The sequence below is a fragment of the Vulpes vulpes genome, chromosome 13, assembly GCF_048418805.1.
Source record: "Vulpes vulpes isolate BD-2025 chromosome 13, VulVul3, whole genome shotgun sequence".
In the NCBI taxonomy this organism is placed as follows: Eukaryota; Metazoa; Chordata; class Mammalia; order Carnivora; family Canidae; genus Vulpes; species Vulpes vulpes.
The window spans coordinates 119,427,182-119,446,697 of record NC_132792.1 but is presented as its reverse complement, the minus strand read 5'-3'; the positions used below and the strand labels follow the sequence as shown (position 1 = coordinate 119,446,697).

The window sequence follows — 19,516 nt, the reverse complement described above, 5'->3', positions numbered from 1 at the left end:
ACAGGAGAGGGCTTGGTCTGCACAGTGTCGAAGCAGGACAAGACGGTGCTTGCGTGTGTGTGTGTGTGCGTGTGTGTGTGCATGTGTGCATGCGCACACTTCTGGGGTGCCTGTCTTCTGTGCCCCAGGTGCTTTCCCAACAGCCAGGAGGAGGAGGTGTGTGCTAGAGTGTTTTCCTTCCTAGGCTTGAGTTTTCTTCTTTCCTTAAAGTATGGGCAGCCCAGATTTTCACTGCAAAATCAAGACTTGTTTTAATGATAGTGATTTTTTTTAACTGTGCTAATGAACATGGTCTGAAAGCATTAATACAAGCACATTAGCCCAGCCCATGACAATAATCTATTATCCAGAGAAAAATGTCCTGGTAGTACATGTATCTAGAAGTACCCCCTTCTGAATTGATGCCAAAATATGACAGATTCCCAGTTCCTTATAATGTCCAACTGCTGTATGTGAACTTCCCCTCCCCTGTCCCTGCAGCCAGCATAATAAGTAACATGGCTTAGATGTCCCTACTTTCCACAGCAGCTTTCACTCTGTGCAAGTCTCCTGCACTAAGCACTCCACTATGTGGAATCCCATTACCTACAGCTCACATACTTGGCATCCCACAGATGAAAGGTACCATAACTAAGGATACATACTACGAGCTCCTGAAATGACTTCTGAACCAGCCAGAAAATGTTTGATTGTATTGAAGAGTTTCACATGGGTGTTTTTTTTTTAAAGATGTTATTTATTTATTCATGAGAGACATAGAGAGAGAGAGAGAGAGAGAGAGGCAGAGACGCAGGCAGAGGGAGAAGCAGGCTCCGTGCAGGGAGCCCAATGTAGGACTTGATCCTGGGTCTCGAGGATCACGCCCTGGGCTGAAGGCGGCACTAAACTGCTGAGCCACCCAGGCTGCCCACGTGGGTGTTTTAATGTATTCTACAGAAGTTTTTTTTTCACACTTGCTCCTAGTAGAGTCTCTCTACCAGTAAACCATACAATAATATATTCTAATAAATCTAATAATATAGCCTAATAATATATTCTAATAAATCAAGAATATATTCTAATATTTGATCTGGAATGAATAACAGATCAAAACCAACCAAATGAGGTTGACAAAAATTAATATAGTTAATGTAAACTCTGGCATTTAGATTTTGAAACTACTTAACAGGAGACCCTGACTGTTCTCATAACAAAACCATAGGGATTTTGACTATCTACTCAGTAGTAGACTCTGGCCTCTGAAACAGTCAATCCTACCCAAGGCTATCTTGATAGAGAGAGGGAGAGAGGGAGTGAGAGGGAGGGAAGAGGGAATGAGAGAGAGGGAGAGAGAGGATGAGAGTGTCCACAGAAGAGGCAGCTTCACTCTGTCCTTTGCTAATCACACTGGCTCTGTGGACAATTGTGTTTAGTTACTGAAGCCACATTTGAAGAGGAAAGGAATTAAGATTGTTTCTTCCAGTAATTCCTCATAGAAGGCATAGTGCTTGTCTTCAAATAGCTGATGGTTTGTCACAGGGAAGGAACACTCCATGTAATCTGCAGAGCCCCAGCGCCCAGAACTGGGAATCGTGGGTAGTCGTGTCAGGAGGACACATTTCAGTTCCATATAAGGAAGAGCTTTCCACAGTCTTCCACAGTCAGGGTGATCTAAACATTGCACTTGGATAAAATTGGGAGAAGTAAAGAAAATCCTAGGATGTGGTTACTTCTATTCTTTGCCTGAGCAGTAGGTACTTAAGTACATTTGTTTTATTGTTGTTTTTCAACTGACACATATAAGTTTCCATATGCTCTTCAGTGGGTATGACATATGTTACAATGAGAAAACTAGGCTGACTAGGTGGTAAACAAAGTAGTGAGCTCTTCATCATGGTGAGGGTTCAAGGAGAGGTTGATATCACTTAGCAAGGGGATGGGATGATGACCTCTGACATTCAGTCCATCTCTAAGATTCTACACATCCAAAAATGCATGGACAATTATTAAAGGGAAGTTTTTCTTTAAAAAAAAAAGATTTTATTTATTTATTCATGAGAGACAGAGAGAGAGAGAGGCAGAGACACAGGCAGAGGGAGAAGCAGGCTCCATGAAGGGAGCCTATGGGACTCAATACCAGGTCTCCAGGATCACACCCTGAGCCAAAGGCAGATGCTCAATCGCTGAGCCACCAAGGTGTCCCAAGGGAAGCTTTTCTAAAATATTTCCAAGGCGATGCCTTTTAATTAACTCAAGTTGAGGCCCCCTTCCATCATTCACTACAGTTATTACAAGCGTTTGTTAGACTATGATCCCAAGTCTCTATTACAGTGATTATCATGTTTATTGGCCATTATATAATGAGAATTAGATAGGCAGTCCCTGCCCTCTTAGGATGACATATTATGTGGACAGTCATAAAGACTATCCAGTCTTTATGTAGAGCAGGACACGAACAGTGATTAAATAAAAAGACAGGAAGAAGGCTCATGTAGCAGAAAAGTCAAGATTTCAGGTCTTACCAGAGTGGGGAATAAATACGCAAGGGCCTTGGGAAACAAACCCTAGGTGGGCCAAGATCGGGGGAGCTAGCCCTCTGCTCCAATTAACTTTTTTTTAAATATTTTATTCATTAATTCATGAGAAACACAGAGAAAGAGGCAGAGACGCAGGCAGAGGGAGAAGTAGGCTCCATGCAGGGAGCCCGATGTGGGACTCGATCCCTGAACTCCAAGATCACCCCCTGAGCCAAAAGCAGAGCTTAACCACTGAGCCATTCAGGCATCCCAGCTCCAATTAACTTCTGTAGACTTCCTAGAAGAAGAGAGCTTTTAGAAATATATAGATTCTGGCAATCATACAGTTGGTTTGGGGAACCTTTTTCTCCTAAGCTGCCAGGAAAACAAGGGGGAAAAAGCCCAAACAGCTTAAGTGGCCATTTCCTCCTGTTTATCCTGTCCTCCTGTTCTGTTCCTTTGAGATCTCTCACCACCATCTCCCCTGTGCCCATATGAGATGGGGGAAGCAACACTTGAAAAACGGGAAATGAGAGGAAGGGGTATTTGTGGACCGTGATAGATGTGGAATCAGGGAGAGTCCTTGAGTCCCCAAGTCACTGCTAAACAAACAGACGGGCTCTGGCCCTCTTGGCTGAGCTGCGACTCTGAGCCAAGTTACTTCTGCTTTGGACTCACTTAACCTTTAATCTGGGGATCCCCACTCCTGTTACTGACATTAACTCCTCCAACTTCACAGCAACTTGAGGTTGTTGGGAAAAATAAACCAAAACACAAAAATCATATGATCCACTTGAGTTCAATGTGGTAAAATAAAAGTAATCCATAGCCAGAGTTTATTCTCTCATAATCGATCTTCACATTACTGAAGGGGAAACTGAGTCACAAAGCAAGGAAGTGATTTGATTTCATGGACACCAGTTTTTTACTTCATCAATGTAAATAATGTTCTTTTTTAAAAAAAAAAAAAAAGATGTTATTTATTTATGAGAGACACACAGAGAGAGGCAGAGGGACAAGCAGGCTCCATGCAGGGAGCCTGACGTGGGACTCGATCCCAGGACCCCAGAATCATGACCTGAACCGAAGGCGGATGCTTAACCACTGAGCAACCTAGGCACTCCTGTAAATAATATTCTAATGTGATAGTATTTCTCTTTCTGAAAGTTCTTATCATGGTTCATTTCATAGACAGGGATACTGAGGTACAGGGTGATCGAAAAGTATGCCTCACAAAAGAGTGCCTGGATGAGACACTCAAGAACCCAAATTCTCAAAGCAAAATTCTTTTCCATTAGACTCACCCAAGTTTGAAACATTCAATTCACTCAAGGTTTGTGAAATTAGGTGATAAAGGCTATGAAGTTTGAGTTCTTGCTCTCAAGAACAGCGTGGGGTCTAGGGTGGTAGCAAGTGTAATCGTGACCCTTGACCTTCGTTTACGAAGGTCACAAGTGCTCCACAGCTGCTCTGTTCTCACCTAGGACATCGACAGCATCCCCCTTTGGCAGATGAGGAGGCCAAGGAGGCCAGGACTCATTCGATGGCTTGTTGGAGGACACAGCAAAGCACAGAACTGGGAGTGAGAACACCCTTTGGGGGAAAGAGGCCGCCTGAGTTTTACTGGGAGACTGAGAGGAGATTAAAGGAGGTAGAAAGAAGCTAGTCTCGGCAGCACACTGGCTGGTATTTTGGCCAAGAAGGAAATTATCCAGCATTTGAAATGATGGCACAGAACTGCTCTGGGCACTGAGGAATCCACTGCAGCTCTTCCTCTGAGAGCCTGCCATCTAAGACAGACACCCAGAATAAATATGTGCATTCTATATCGATGGCATCTACTGCATTTGATCCACCACAGTAACCTACTACATATACATGGCCAGGTAAATTTGGGATGTGGAGAATATAAGTGCATAACTAAAAATGGGAACAATAAGAAAAGCAAGCCAGGCAAGGAAGAAACACACACACACACACCTACCTCAATCCAGGAAAGGTTTTCCAGAAGAAAAATAAACTTTAAAAAAATGTATTTATTTGAGAGAGGGAGAGAGAGCACAAGCAGAGGGAGGCACAGATTCCCCACTGAGCAGGGAGTCCAATGTGGGGCTCAGTCTCAGGACCTTGGGATTGTGACCTGAGCCAAAGGCAGACACTTCACTAACTGAGCCACACAGGTTGCCCAGAAGAAATATAAACTTAGGAGTTCTTTTTCTTCTCTCTTTTTTAAAGTTAAGAAGCAATGGAGTAGCTGTGTTATGGCAAGAGCAGAGCTGAGACTGAGTTTTTTTTTTAAGATGTTTATGTATTTATTCATGAGAGACACAGAAAGAGAGAGAGAGAGAGGGGCAGAGGGAGAAGCAGGCTCCATGCAGGGAGTCTGACATGGGGGACTCGATCCCGGATCCCCAGGATCACACCCTGGGCTGAAGGTGGCACTAAACCGCTGAGCCACCCAGGCTGCCCGAGACTGAGATTTAGAACAGAACCTAATTCCATCACATGCAGTAATTGCAAAGATGGGTGAGAAGGGTGGCAGAGCACAGTGGCAGTGGACAGAGGGCCTGGAGCAAGTGGAGATTCAAGAGATTACAACCTGTCTTGACTCCTAGACTATGCCTAGGCGTTCCCACCCCCAAGCTTTCAGAAAGCTCATGCTGTCTGTATTTCAGTAGCAAGAACCTCCACATTGGGGAAGCCTATCTGGAGCAGATGAAGGCGGCAGTGCCATGAGGAAGGAGAGGACAGGGACCTTGAGTGCACTGGACAAGGAGTCCCTAACCATCCCAATCTTCCCAGATTGTACCACCATGGGAGAGGTTCCCAATGCAAAACTTATTCATCTGGACCCAGTAATTCTTAGGGAATTCCCAGTTTGCTTTATCAAATGCAAAGTTGCCTGTTGAGTTTGAGGCCAGTGATTGGATTCTTAATGTAAAAACTGTATTGAGCTCTGCTGGTTCATTAACACGACTCGGTACATTAATTCAGACCCCAGCCAGGTGGAAAGACCTTGTTTACCTCTGTTAACAGTCTTTACTTATACAAGTCATGCTTTGTGACCCTAATTAGTCAGAGAAGCAGCAGCAGTAGAGAACCACTAGGATACAGGGGCGAAGAATATGCCAAGGGTCCAAGGCTCTGGCTGCTGGCCCTTTGTAAAACACGGGGTCCCTGGAGGCAAAGTGCTGGCTCCAACCATAACAAGTCAAGCCCTGAGCCAAAGGTTAGCAATTTCAGACTTTCAGAGGAAGCTGCTCCTTCTTGATCACCCTGGTTTCTGAACTGACTCATCCAGTAAGATCTGCATGGGTGGTATGAGAATTCAAGGACTTTTATAATGATTCTTATGATTATTTTTGCTAATATCTGTTCATTTTCCGTATTTACAATGTGCTCTTCCCTTTTAAACACTCTACATGTATTAATGGGTTTCATACAACCACATGAGCAGGGACTATAGGAACTGATACAGAGAGGTCAAGCAATTTAATGGGGTCACACAACAAGTAACTGAAGGCACGAGGATCCATTTACATCATTCACCTAAATCCCAGTATTTTAACAAGAATGTTCAACCAGGGGCACCTGAGTGGCTCAGTCCATTAAGCATCTGCCTTTGGCTCAGGTCATGGTCCCCAGGTCCTGGGATCAAGTCCAGCGCGGGTGGGCTGCGTCTCCCTCTCCCTCTGCCTGCTTATCCGCCCTCTCTGTCAAATAAAATCTTTTAAAAATCTTTCCAAAAGATGTTCACCCACACACGTGATATTTACACAGAATGCACTAGTGGTTCGAGGCACTATATGCCTAAGATACAAAGGACACCGAAGACTTCCTACCAGGCTCACTGCACGGCTGTGGATGCCGGTAATCCTCTACGGCGCTAAAATGGCGCTCATTTTATTCACCTACGTTGTATTGTTTTCTAACCAGAAAAGCCCCCTACATCCCTGATTCCATTATCCTTTCTTTTTCACACAAGGACAGCTTGAAGTGCAGAGGGGACGACCATTATTAGTTAATGGTTACTAGCTAAGCCATCAGCAGCTAGAGAGCGGCCAGTGGAAGCAGCACGGACGGGGGGGTACGGGGGGGGGGGCTCCCGCACCGGCCGCGGCCTCGGAAGGTACCGGTGCCCCCGGGGCCCCGGCAGCCCTTCAAGGCGGCGGCTCCTCCCCGCCCTCCAGGTAGGCTGGTGCCCCGGGCTCCACTGGGCCTGCGGAGGGGGAGGGGGAGGGGGAGGGGGCCGGGGCTGCGGGCGCCCCCCGCCCCCCCGACGGGCTCCGGGCAAGGACCTGGCCCTGGCGACCGCCCGCGCGGAGAGCACAGCGGAAGAAAAGGAAAGGATGTTTCCGAGCGACCCAGGGAGAAGGCAAGTCAACTGCTGCTGGGTCTGCACGCAGGAACGGGGGACACACACGGAGAGGGCTCGGGCGGCGCGGCCGGGTCCCGGGGCACTTGCGGCGCCGCTCCCCAGCGCGGAAGGCCCTCGGGGGGCAGAGCGCTGCGACGTCCGCGGAGGTGGGCGACTAGAGGTCCCCGGCGCCGCGGCCCCCGGCCCCCAGCCCGCCGTCGGGGCCACCCCGCCGTCCGCGAGCGTGCGTGACGTCCTCCGCGGCGTGACGTAGCGCGGCGCCGGCGGGGGGAGCGCGGGGGCGGGGGCGGGGGCGGGGGCGGGGACCGGGCGGCGGAAGTCGGCCTCTGCGGCGAGGAGGAGCAGGCCGGGGGCGCGGCCCAGGCGGGGAGGTGGCGGACGGCCCCGCCCCCGGCCATGGGCGGAAGTGACGACAGCGGCCGCGGAGGTCACTTCCTGCTAGGGTGGATGAGGAGGAGCCGGAGACGCCGCGGAGACCGGAGCGAAGACGGGCCGCGCCGGGGAAAGGTGAGTCCCGGCTTCGTCGCCGGGCCCTCCGGGGTCGGCCCCTGGCCTCGCGGGCGGCGTCCCCGGGGTCGGGCCGCCTCCCGGGCCGGCCGGGCCACGGGCAGCGCGGGGGCGGGCGGGCCACGGGTGTGCGAGGGGCGGCGGGGACCCGGGACGCGTTCGTGCGGTGGCTGCGCGGGGCCCCGGAGCGAGGCCGGCCCGGCGGGAGGCAGCGGGGAGGGAGGCTCCGGGCGCTGGGAGCCGGGCCGCAGGCCGCCGCGGGGCAGCCACAGCGCCGGCCTCGGCGCGCCTCGCCCTCGCGGGAGCGGCTGCGAACTGAGAAAGGGCGAGGGCCCGGGGGGGTTGCAGACTCGAGGCGAGCGGCCTCGCGGTGAATTTGCGGGCGGCGCGGACAGGCGCCTGCGGGCCCCGGCGAGGGACCGATCGGGGAGCCGGGGCGTCGGGGGGAAGCTTCCTGGTCCAGTCCTGGCCGCGGCGCGGTCCGGACCCCGGGGTCGTGCGCTTGGAGGGCACTCCCGCGGCGGAGTGGAGGCCCCGCATTCCGACGGAGCCATCGGGCGGTTTCCCGGAGCGGCGGGGAGCTGGAGGTGGGAGCAGCCAGCGCAGGAAGCTCCTGCCCGGGCTCGAGGCCTTGTGATTGTGCGTCTTGTGTCTGGGACTGCGTGTCTCTGTGTGCGTCTGTTTTCTTCTTCCTTTGGGCTGTTTATGTCGTCCTCATAGTTTTATAGACAAACTCGCTGATTATCTTAATGTATATGGTGAGAAAAAAGGCTCTAAGGATCTAGAGGAATCCGAGGTTAGATGAAACGTCCAAGATTAGGAATTTGCCCCCACCCCAGCCTGAGGCCACTGAGGCACCTACATTCCGTCCAGGAGTGCTCTCGCTAATGTGGGTGCTGCGGCCCTGTCATCCACCCTAGGGAACAGTGAGCTTAGATCTGCCCTCTCCTGCCCGCCTCTCCCTCCGTTTTTGCTAAAGGATTGACTGATACAAAGCTGCTTGTTGCCAGGAACAGGAAATTTATTGAGGAACTGTAAATCTGGATGGAATGAATTCAGATCACAGCAAGACTCCCTGCGCTTTTTGAACAGAAGGTTCTCAGAAATGCCTGCCTTTTTTTTTCCTTCCTGTTAAAAGGAGAAAATGTAAAAGTATTTCTCAAAGTAATGTAACTGTACATGTGATCTGTTTACTTCCTGTATCCCACGGTGTTTTTCATGGAGGAGGGGATTCGTTTCTGACTCGAAGGAGTTTTCCTTCTCTGATCTCGTGTAATTCAGCAAAAGAAATCAAAATCATATGTTTTCTTGAGTTGCCATCAGATGGACTTGGATTTTTTTTTTCCACTCTTTAAAAACTGGCACATCTCGGTGAACTCAGGCATGTGTGTCTTGGCATCTGGGCCTGTCTAGTAATAGACAGGCTTGTTTGGCTTGTTTTGGCTCCCTTTGTGGACCCATTTCACTGTGCTCTTCTTTTCTTACATCTAAAGGGCTAGTCAGGAGGAAGAAAGCAAATATTAAGGACAGTGTTTACACTTTGTGGTTTAAAGTCAGGTGAGAGATAATTATGGCCCTTGAAGCTGATGACCTGAGGACCATCATTTGATGACTTGAGGATTAGCAGTTTGGAGGTGACATATTTGAAAGAAAGAGGGTTACATAAGGAGGGAAAGGAAGTTTGGGGAAAGGTTGTGCGAGAAAACCTTGGGAGGAGAATGAGTAAATAAATAGCACCTTAAAGTAATTGATGTGGGTTCTGTCTCTCAGCAGGAGGGCGAAAATGAAAGCAGGCTGTAGCATCGTGGAAAAGCCAGAAGGAGGTGGAGGTGAGCAGAAGTTAATCATCTCTGATGTACCAGGAATGTCCCTCAGGGGTTCCTTTTCTCTCCACTTGGGCTCTGTTCACAAATGTCAGTCCATGACTAGACAGCCTCTTGACTGGGTGGATACAGCTAGCACAGTTGGAGGCTTGTTTCTTATGGATGTATATTTAACATGTCAAGTCACCACACCTTTATCCCAAGCTTTAGAGTCTCCTCCCTGTTAGAAACACAGTTCCACCCTCAGGGGTAAGGAGTTTTCAGCTTTATTTCCCTAAAATGTTAGTTCGTTTTTCCTCTTTGTTTCTGTTGGAACGTTCCTGCCCTCGTGGACAGTAGGTGTAAGATTTAGTAATGCAGGAAAGAGTGAGACATTGGCACACCTGGGTGCTGCTGTCCAGCTCTAGCAGATCAAATGATTGCCACAAGAAAGGTGACATTTCTCTGCTTTCCTCTCCCCTGTTGTGGTTAGCCCTGGCTGACCGAAGAGGTGTTTATGACATGTTTGCACAGCACTCTAGGGATTCTGAGCATTGGAATGTGAAGTCAGGGATCCTGATATGTATGCACCTAACTCCTGACTGCCTTCATCTTGCCCTTTTCACATTAAAGGGTATCAATTTCCTGATTGGGCCTATAAAACAGAGTCATCCCCGGGCTCCCGGCAGATCCAGCTGTGGCACTTCATCCTGGAGCTGCTGCAGAAGGAGGAGTTCCGCCATGTCATCGCCTGGCAGCAGGGAGAGTACGGGGAGTTTGTCATCAAGGATCCAGATGAGGTGGCCCGCCTCTGGGGCCGCAGGAAGTGCAAACCCCAGATGAATTATGACAAGCTGAGCCGGGCCCTCAGGTGAGAGGAAAGGATTCCCAGACCCACGGTGTTAACAGACCAGAGGGAGACTAAGCATTTGGGGTGAATGTTGGGTTGAAAGGGTATCAAGTGGTAAGAGACTGCACTAAGTGAATAACGTATAGCTTAGTGGGAGTCGAAGAGCTGCTGAATCTGACTAGCATAGATCCAGGAGGAAAGCATATCTTTGGATATATGGAGGAGGGAATTCCAGCGTGGTTGGCATTGCGTCCTGACAGACAATTGATTCTGCTCTATAGTGGGCGAGGTTGTGTGGTGAAACATGGATTGGAGCTTGTTTATAATCTAGAAGATTAGTTTAGACTTTCCTGTTGGAAATCTGTTAGAATTTCTCTCTTTAGGCTCTTCTGGAAGAAAGTGGGCAAAGTGAAGCAAGCAAAGCACACAGGAGGAGGGCTCATTGAATGGTTCTGACCTCACTGTTCAGGAACCATATCTGTGAGCTCAGTTGTCAGTCCAAAGGTTGCTCTGTCCAAACGTCTAAAAATTGACCACTTAAGGTTTTCTCAGGTTCTTTTTTCCCCCTTGTCAGTTTTTACATTTCATAACCTGTTTGCCCTCTAGGGGCCAGGAGGCCATTTGTAAGCGGTGCTGCTGAATAGATGCCAGGCCAGAGGCTCTAGGTCCACCAGAGTCCCCTGCCTCTCTTCATTCTTAGTGACCTTGAATGTCAGATCCGGGCAGCAGCTGTGCCAGAGCCTCTCACACCTTGTGAAAGTGAAGCAGGCCAGGCTGCCTGCTGTTTTTCAGATTGGGGTATATGATTGTTTGACCTGCCACCACAAAACAGTTCTGTGTTTCTTTGTGCTCAGGCCTCTGGACCTACCATATCAGGTCTCCCAAGAGACTTGTCTGCCCCCACCTGGGCAGGACAGTGACACACAGGGAAACAGGAAGGAAATGGATTATGGAATTGAAACTGTAGAGTGATGGAGGAGAAGGGTGGTTGGGGCTAGGATAGGTGTTTAGGATCTCAAAGTGAGATTATCTTTGTAAAGCTCCAGCCAAGGACTAGAACTTAGTGTGAAAATTGAGTAAGTCTCCCAGCCCTAACATGAAGGCCAGGCTGTCAAAGAATGGCACAGAACTGTCAAAGAGCACAGAACTGTAGATCTCAGTGGTTACCTAAATGTATCAAAAATTGTCAGTAAAAAAAAATTGTCAGTAGCCAGAAGATAAATTGACACATGTTCCTATTTTTACAGATACTATTACAACAAGAGGATCCTTCATAAAACAAAAGGGAAAAGGTTTACTTATAAATTTAACTTCAACAAGCTGGTGATGCCCAACTACCCATTCATCAACATTCGGTCAAGTGGTAAGAAGCTAATTCTTTTGGTGGGGAATGAATTTTTTGAGTTGAGAAAGAACTTTAAAAACCCAAGTCTGAGACCTACCATGTTGAAGAATTTTTAGAAACACTAGAGTCATGGGGATTGCCCCCAGGGTCCTGCTCAGGTTTCTCTGCCCCATATGGGAAGTGACAGGCTCTGCTATGTCAAGAGATTTGTTTAGTTGTTTATTTGGTTCTCTTTTGTGCATATTATTGGTGTCTCCCAGGTACTTTTCCGCTGTCCTCTTTAGGAATTATGTTCCATAGGTTCGTGTTCAGCTTTCAGTTCAGAACTCACAGCGTTAACACCCTGCCCAGCGGCTCTTTCATAGACAAGAACCTGTTTCTACAAACACTTCCGAATTTCTATGAAACTACCAAGCTCTCCCTTATCAAGTGAATATCATCAAAACCACAGCATCCTTAATCACAGAAGGGGAGGTTCATATGTTTGCAGTGAAAAGCAGTGTCTTTGATCTGTACCAACACCTCCTCAGAGTAAGATCTGGGGTTACTTGACCTTCTTTGCTCTTAAGGGCAGCCAGGCTTCCTTTTCAGGCTCTCCACAGATAGCTTGCCATCCCAGCTCCTCACAAAGGTATGAGGTCAGCCTCTGTCCAGTCTCCTAGAAGGATTTTGGTTTTGTTTCGTTTCAGAGGCAAGACCTCTCCCTCCATAAGAACATAGGTTATATTTAACTAGTTTCTGACCAGTCCATTGGTACTCTTGTTTTTGTGTTATTGTGTGTTAAGGCCAAGAAATCTGATTGTGATGCTGCAATATTCTAACTTCTCAGAGAAAAGTTGTGGAAGAAACTTGAAAAATCAGAGCGGGGGTGTGGCTGAGAATATAATGGTGAGATCCACTGCAGATAGGTAATTAACTACACACAACAAGTTAGGGCAGTTTGGGCTTGATGCTGCTATCGGTACAGTTCCATCTCTTCTATAGCCACTCCCTCCTGTCCCTGGGGCATGCATTAAAAAAAATGGTATTGGAATGCATCTCTCTAATTACAACCTGTTTTCTTTCCTTGTGCCTGAGGGAGAGGTGTTAGGAAATCAGACCTATTCTAGCCACTGGAATCTCGTTTCCTCTAGTTTTCATTCTGGCCCCCTTCCTGTGTACCTAAAGGAATTGGGACTCCACATGGGTATACCAGCAATTTTGAAGAACATGTTGGTGTTCATACCGCTACCTCCTGCCCCAAAAAGGATTTCATTGGTTTGGTTCTATGTCTTTGACCCCTTTTCGTCTGTTAAACCCAGAAGTCCAGCCACGTGGGCAGCCTGGAACAGGGCATGCCCATCAGCCCTTGGTAGTAACATGCCCTTCCAGGGGGAGAAAACCTGGATCCTCACTCTAGGAAGACTCTGGTCTGCTAGCCTAATGGTAATGGCCTAGCACAGCCTGGTCTGCCTGAAAGCAGTGGGACCATCATTGATCCTTAACAAAGCTCAAGGTCCTAAAGGAATGAAGTCATAGGGAAAACAGAACAGTGTGCATTTCGTTTAGATATATACTTGATTGCTCACATCCTAGGTACAGATAACCCCAAAGAGCGGGAGTCGTTAGTTCATAAAGAACTTTGATGCAAAGAGGCCAAGTGTTATTTTGGGTTTAACTTTTATGATGACGAGGAAACATAACATTTATTGAGCATCTACTTCATGGAGGTACTTTTGCTTGGTGTTTTTGTGAATTACCACATTCTACTTTCCCAGCCTGCTATAAAGTGTGTGTCTCAGTATTCACATTTTGCAAATGAGAAAATTATGGAGAATAGCTAAACCAAAGATTGACATGGGCAGGCTGAGTCCAGTTACATGCTGAATGGTTTCTCAGGAAGCCATTCCTGAGAGACGAAGCTTTTGAAACCTGGCTTTTATTGAATAGGTCATACATTCCTACCCTGAATTAGGATTCCTTCATTTGCTCCACAGATTATGTGTTAAGTCTTAAAGACAAAAAGAAAAGATTATGGAGGAGTTCTTTCCCTCAAGGAACTTAAAATTTAGCAGGAGAGATAAGATAGATGAGGTTTAGCACAATTCTAAATAACTGTGGAATGTGACAAGCTCTCTAAGTAACAGAGCTCTTGTGGATTTTGATTCTGGAGGTCAGAAAGATTATGTGTAGATGATGGTGATACTTACCCAAATAATTCAGAGGTTTATAGTAAAAAGTACAATGAGTGCTCTCCCTTCCTCCCCTACCATCTTCCTCATTGTCAAAGTTTAGGGTAGAATGCATTTGAATGGTATGGAAGATACTAGGTATTTCGTTTTTATTCTTAAAAGCATGTTGTAAAATATATATATATATATATATATATATATATATATATATATATATATATTTTAACATTTATTGGGATAAGAAACATTGGGAAAATACAGAAGATACTAGGAAAAGTGCTTACCTGGCAGGGCAGGACCGGCCAGCTCAGGAATGGGTTCGACACCTCTCTCTCTGCCTCCCCACCGCCACCCTGGTGTTTTATATTTCTCTTTATTTTGGAAGACTTTAAATCTATAGAAAAATGGGAAAGAATAGAACTGTGAACATCCGTGTGCCCTCTCTAGATTCACTAATGATTGGCATTGTTGATACATGTGTTTTTCTCTCTTATATATGCTTTCTAAGTTTTTTTGAGGTTAAGTTTCAGATATGACATTTCTCCCTTGTGTACTTCCACACATATTCCCTAACTACAAGGACATTCTCATCCATGACCTCAGTAACATTAATACACCCGGGAAATTTAACATGGCTCTACTATTCTTGTCTAACATATGGTACATATTCAAATGGTATGTGCCTTTTATAGTTTTTGTTTTTAAATTGTGATTATTGTGTAATAAAAAATTACTTGTTTTAATAAATACCTAACATGAAATTTGCTGAGTGTCAGTACTATTCTAAGGCCTTTATAAAAATACTAACCATTTTAGTTTTTATAACATGAGTATTAGTCCTGTTGCTATCCATTTTACAGGTAAGGAAAATGAGGCACAGAAAGGTAAGTAAATTATCCAGAGTCACCCAGCTAATAAGTGGTAGAGCCAGGGTTTGAACCTAGGCAAAGGTCTTGTTATTTCCATTTTGCCAAAGGAGGGTCAGAAGCCAGTTGGTTACAGGCCTTGGGGTACAAGGTGCCAGAACTGAGATTCAAACCCAGATTTTCTAACCTTGCTACTCAGATTTCATAGTGGCTCCTTGAAGGTGGTTGTCTTCCAAAGCAGTGTTATTCAAAGTTGTTGAAGCAGGAAGCTTACTTTTTCAAACAACATCTTAGATTCAGATTTATTCTCCTAACATATCCCATGTAACAGTAGAGCTGCTGTACTTCCTCAGAGATGAGGGTCCAGCGTGTTCCCTCCAGCACTGCTCATAGGTTACACCATTCCTAAGTTCATTTAGAAAGTGCTGTGTGTTCTGTGTTCTTACAGAATTACAGTGTATCTTTACCTGTGTAAAGAAGGAGATACCCTCTAGTTTGAAAAAACAAAACTAGGGGTGCCTGGGTGACTCAGTCAGTTGAGCGTCTACCTTTGGCTGAGGTCATGATCTCAGTCAGGATCGTGGGATCGAGCTCCACGTTGGGCTGTCTGCTTTTCAGGGAGCCTGCTTCTCCCTCTCCCTGCCACTCTGCCTGCTTGTGATCTCTCATTCTCTGTCAAATAAGTAAATTTTTACATCTTAAAAAAAAAAAAAAAACTAGCTTGTTCAGGAGATAGGACCCTCCCTGCCCTTATTCCATTATACTCCTATAGTCCTTCAGAACACATTGAAAGTGCTTTCTTGCTTTTCAAGAGATATGCCCTTAATATAAAATCAAGACCCAAATGTATCAAAAAAGATAGAATTTTAGCCGCTGTAATACACTGCTAGAAGAGATACTCTTGGCCTATAGAAAAATGAGAAAGAATGGAACTGTGAACATCCGTGTGCCCTCTCTAGATTCACTAATGATTGGCATTGTTGATACATGTGTTTTTTTCTTTTATATATGCTAACGTTTTTTTTGAGGTTAAGTTGAAGTGATGTGTCATTGTAAGATCAAGTCATGGGCTTTAGGGGACAAAGCCCTGCAGAGCAGTTCCTGTGGAACTTCACTTCGGGACGTGCTGCTCTGGCCGTGTCCTTCAGTCACATGTGCCTCCAAAACCACAGTGTACATAGCAGCCAACTCAGGAGACCTGGCTGAGGGTGCCCATTACCCCAGAAATCAAAGGAGGCTGCTGATGGGGGCAGTCCCTAGCCATACCAGGCTTCATACCGTCTAGGGTTTTCTTATTTTTCCTTCTCCCTTATTTCTGTCTCAGAGTATAAAGAGCTCTCCTGACAGCATCACTAATCGTAAGTCACCAGTATGTCCCAGGAACCCAGAGGGGCTCTGAGGCCCCTGATGGCACACCTTTTGGGGTGGGTTTTTTTGTTTTGTTTAGATTTTATTTATTTGAGAGAGAAAGAGCACAAGCGGGGGGAGAGGCAGAGGAAGAGGCGAATAAGCAGGGAGCCTGTCATGGGACTCAGTCCCAGGACCCTAAGATCATGACCTGAGCTGAAAGCAGATGTTTCACCAACTGAGCCACCCAGGCGCCCCTGAGGGCAAACCTTTCTTATTCCTTGTTTATAAAAGGACCTTTTGGGGGAGTGGAGAAGCTGTGGGCCTCTGAATTTAACATGTTTAGTGTGGTTTTGGTTTCTTCTGCGATTCAAGTATCAGTTTTAGCAGGCAGACTTGGGAGAGGGAGTAAGGGGGAAGGGGTCCAGCTTCCTCAGTGCCTGAGGAGCACTTAAAGTGAGATAGGGGGATCCCTGGGTGGCGCAGCGGTTTGGCGCCGGCCTTTGGCCCAGGGCGCGATCCTGGAGACCCCGATCGAATCCCACATCAGGCTCCCGGTGCATGGAGCCTGCCTTCTCCCTCTGCCCGTGTCTCTGCCCCTCTCTCTCTCTCTCTCTCTGTGACTATCATAAATAAATAAAAATTAAAAAAAAAAAAAAGTGAGATGGGAGTGGAGATCACTATATAGAATTTGTTAGAGGAAAACAAATTTAGAGATCGAAAAATAGTTGGATCTGTGGTGATTTTATATCAGAAATGATAAAAGGTCTACCATAACAACTTACTCTCATAAACCTATGGCCTTTTCTTTTTTAATCTGTTTCTGTTGTTAAGCGTGGTCTTGTTTGTGTCCGTGAATGTGAGGTGCAGTCTTTGGGCTTTTAATGCATTGCTTTACGTGGCGTGTCATTTCCAGTGTTATTTGTGTTTGGTTTGTTTGCTTGCTTGATAGATAAAGCCAAAACCATGAAAATAAAAAAAGACTGTTTACCAAGCAAAGAATTGCAAGAGGTGAGGTATTTAGGATTGGAGAGGAAGAGAAGGCTAGTGTGCCCATCCATCCATTCAGCTAATCTGTCCGGAGCACCCTCTGGTTGTTAACCACGAACTGCTTTACGACTAGTTGTGAACAGTAGTAGGAAGTCCCCACCTTCATGGAACTGATGGTGTAGAGTACAGATGAACAGGTATAAGGTATCTCAGGCAGCACAGAATGTCGGGAAGTAGAGTGGGCAGAGACTGGGGAGAGACGGCAGTCAGCTTGGGGAGAGGAAGCTGAGCGGGAGCTCTGGAAAGATGGGGCGCGGAGGGATCCAGTGCGGCTGGAGCATTTGCTTCCTGTCGTATTGAGATGGGAACATCTTGGACTCACTGTAGCAGAAGTAAGTGTGCTGACGAGTGACCAGTCTTCTAAAGTGGCTTCGTCTTCTCCACCTTCACAGGTGTGGTTCCCCAGAGTGCGCCACCAGTGCCAACCGCCTCTTCCCGGTTCCATTTCCCACCTCTGGACACACATTCTCCAACTAGTGATGTGCAGCCAGGGCGGTTCTCTGCCAGCTCCCTAACTGCTTCTGGCCAGGAGTCGGGTAACGGCACTGATAGAAAGGCAGAGCTTCCGGAGTTGGAGGATGGCTCCACCACTGACTGGCGCCGGGGCGTGGATCTTCTGTCCTCCCGGAGTGCCGTTGGTGGAGGGATTGGCCATCAGAAACGCAAGCCCGACATAATGCTTCCTCTGTTCACCAGGCCAGGGATGTACCCTGACCCCCACAGTCCCTTTGCTGTCTCTCCGCTCCCTGGCCGTGGAGGTGTTCTGAACGTCCCCCTCTCACCGGCCCTGTCCCTGACCCCCACCATCTTCTCCTACAGCCCGTCCCCAGGCCTGAGCCCCTTCACCAGCAGCAGCTGCTTCTCCTTCAACCCTGAGGAAATGAAACACTACCTTCATTCTCAAGCCTGCTCCGTGTTCAACTACCATCTGAGTCCCCGGACATTTCCCCGTTACCCAGGACTCATGGTCCCGCCACTGCAGTGCCAAATGCACCCAGAGGAGTCGGCCCAGTTCTCTATCAAGCTGCAGCCGCCGCCAGCTGGGCGGAAGAACAGGGAGAGGGTAGAGAGCAGTGAGGAGTCAGCCCCCATCACTGCTCCCACCATGGCTCCTGTCCCCCCAAGAATTAAGGTGGAGCCAGCCTCTGACAAGGATCCCGAGAGTCTCAGGCAGTTGGTGCGAGAGGAGGAGCGCTCCCATGGGGAGGGCGCTGTGCCAAGTAGGACCATAGATGAGGAGAAGGGCACTGTCTTTGCCCGCCCAGCTGCGCCAGTCTGGCCCTCTCTCTCCATGAGCACCCCAAGTGAGGAACCCCTGGAGGTGACTGAAGACAGTGAGGACAGGCCCGGCAGAGAACCCAGCGCACCTGAGAAGAAAGAAGATGCCCTGATGCCCCCCAAGCTCCGGTTGAAGCGGCGCTGGAATGATGACCCTGAAGCTCGAGAGCTGAGTAAGAACGGCAAGTTCCTCTGGAGTGGGTCAGGACCGCAGGGCTTGGCCACGGCAGCTGCTGATGCTTAGAACTGGAAGTGGATCGGGAGCTGTTTATACTATAATCAAATGCATACATGTATTTATGTAGCGAGATTTCAGGGTCGGGGGTGGGGGGGAGGGAGGGAGGGAATTAGACTGGTTTGATCATTCTAGGGGCATAGACTTGTATTTTTATGTTTGGGGGATGGGATGGGTATCTTCTGTTGTAAATTAGGTGGGATGTGAACACACTTTTTTCCTGGTGAGTAGCACATGGGAAGGGTCATGAACTGAAAGGAGGAAAGAGCCTCTGCTTTCTGGGGAGGCTTATACTTTCTGACAAACTCCCAGGGGGCCAGGGTTCACTTGGTCCTGTTATAGTTCAGGTTCCAGACCTCTTTCTTTTCTATTGTATTTATCTATGAAAAGCCATTAATGAATTTCTTTTGCTCGGATTGAGAGAGGGAGAAGAGGATAGGGTGTAGTGGGGAGGTTGAGCAGCGAGAGACCATGAACACAGAGTGTGTTGCCTGCAATGTTTCTGTGTAGTTCCTTCAGGAAAGAATAAGGTAATCTCAGTCTTACTGGGACAGGGGGATGTTCAGATGTTGCTTTTTTTTCTTTCTTCCTTTGTTGTTTGGCATTTTTTCCTTTCCTTTTTAAAAATCCGTCTGCAGGAAACGAGCCGTCCCGGGGGCTGGGAGGCGGGAAGCCCTGCTGCAGGCTCCTTGGACTTTCCCCTCCTTCACCTGGTAAGAAGCCATGAGGAGTTGTAAGCTCTCATTCAGGGAAGAAAGAAGAGGGCAGGAGGAAGTAACCCAATGCCTTTAAAAACAAAAACACAAAAATGATCTTCATTTTTCCTTTTCCATTGTGGGTTTGGAAAGCCAAACCACAGTGTGACTGTGAGTTCACTGGACAGCACGACCCTGGAGATGTCTGCGTTGTGTCTGCTTCTCTGACCGTTTCCTAAGTCAAGCCTTAACAATGAACACACTTTCACGTGATACGGGTCTGTCAACATAAACCTGTAAAAGGGCACGGACAACTTTTCAGATGACCCAGGAATGTTGAAACATGGTTAAATTTCGAGCTGGTATTTAGTTGTCCCCTCGTGACTTCATGAGGATGGGGAGCAGAAAGGTGGGATTTGTGGGAGCTCGGGGCAGATGTTACCTGGAAGTGCAGAAGGTAGCTGGGTTGCAAGTGGATGTTTGTCGAGGCTGAAAGC

General features: G+C 47.7%; 1 protein-coding gene across 3 annotated transcripts; it reads left to right on the top strand.

Annotated features, from left to right (window-relative positions):
* Window positions 1-7,185: 7,185 nt before the first annotated feature.
* Window positions 7,186-19,274, top strand: LOC112918975 (ETS translocation variant 3). Of its 3 annotated transcripts, none has more exons than XM_025997370.2 (6): window positions 7,186-7,380; window positions 9,151-9,209; window positions 9,816-10,053; window positions 11,280-11,395; window positions 17,204-18,262; window positions 18,963-19,274. In XM_025997370.2, exons 2-6 carry the CDS (start codon window positions 9,164-9,166, stop codon window positions 19,049-19,051), a joined length of 1,548 nt encoding a protein of 515 aa, XP_025853155.1. In that variant the 5' UTR covers window positions 7,186-7,380; window positions 9,151-9,163; the 3' UTR covers window positions 19,052-19,274. The 3 variants fall into 3 exon arrangements, with proteins under 3 accessions (XP_025853155.1, XP_025853157.1, XP_025853156.1); XM_025997371.2 differs by having other exon boundaries at window positions 7,298-7,380; window positions 9,154-9,209; XM_025997372.2 differs by lacking the exon at window positions 18,963-19,274 and having other exon boundaries at window positions 17,204-18,625.
* Window positions 19,275-19,516: the final 242 nt, after the last annotated feature.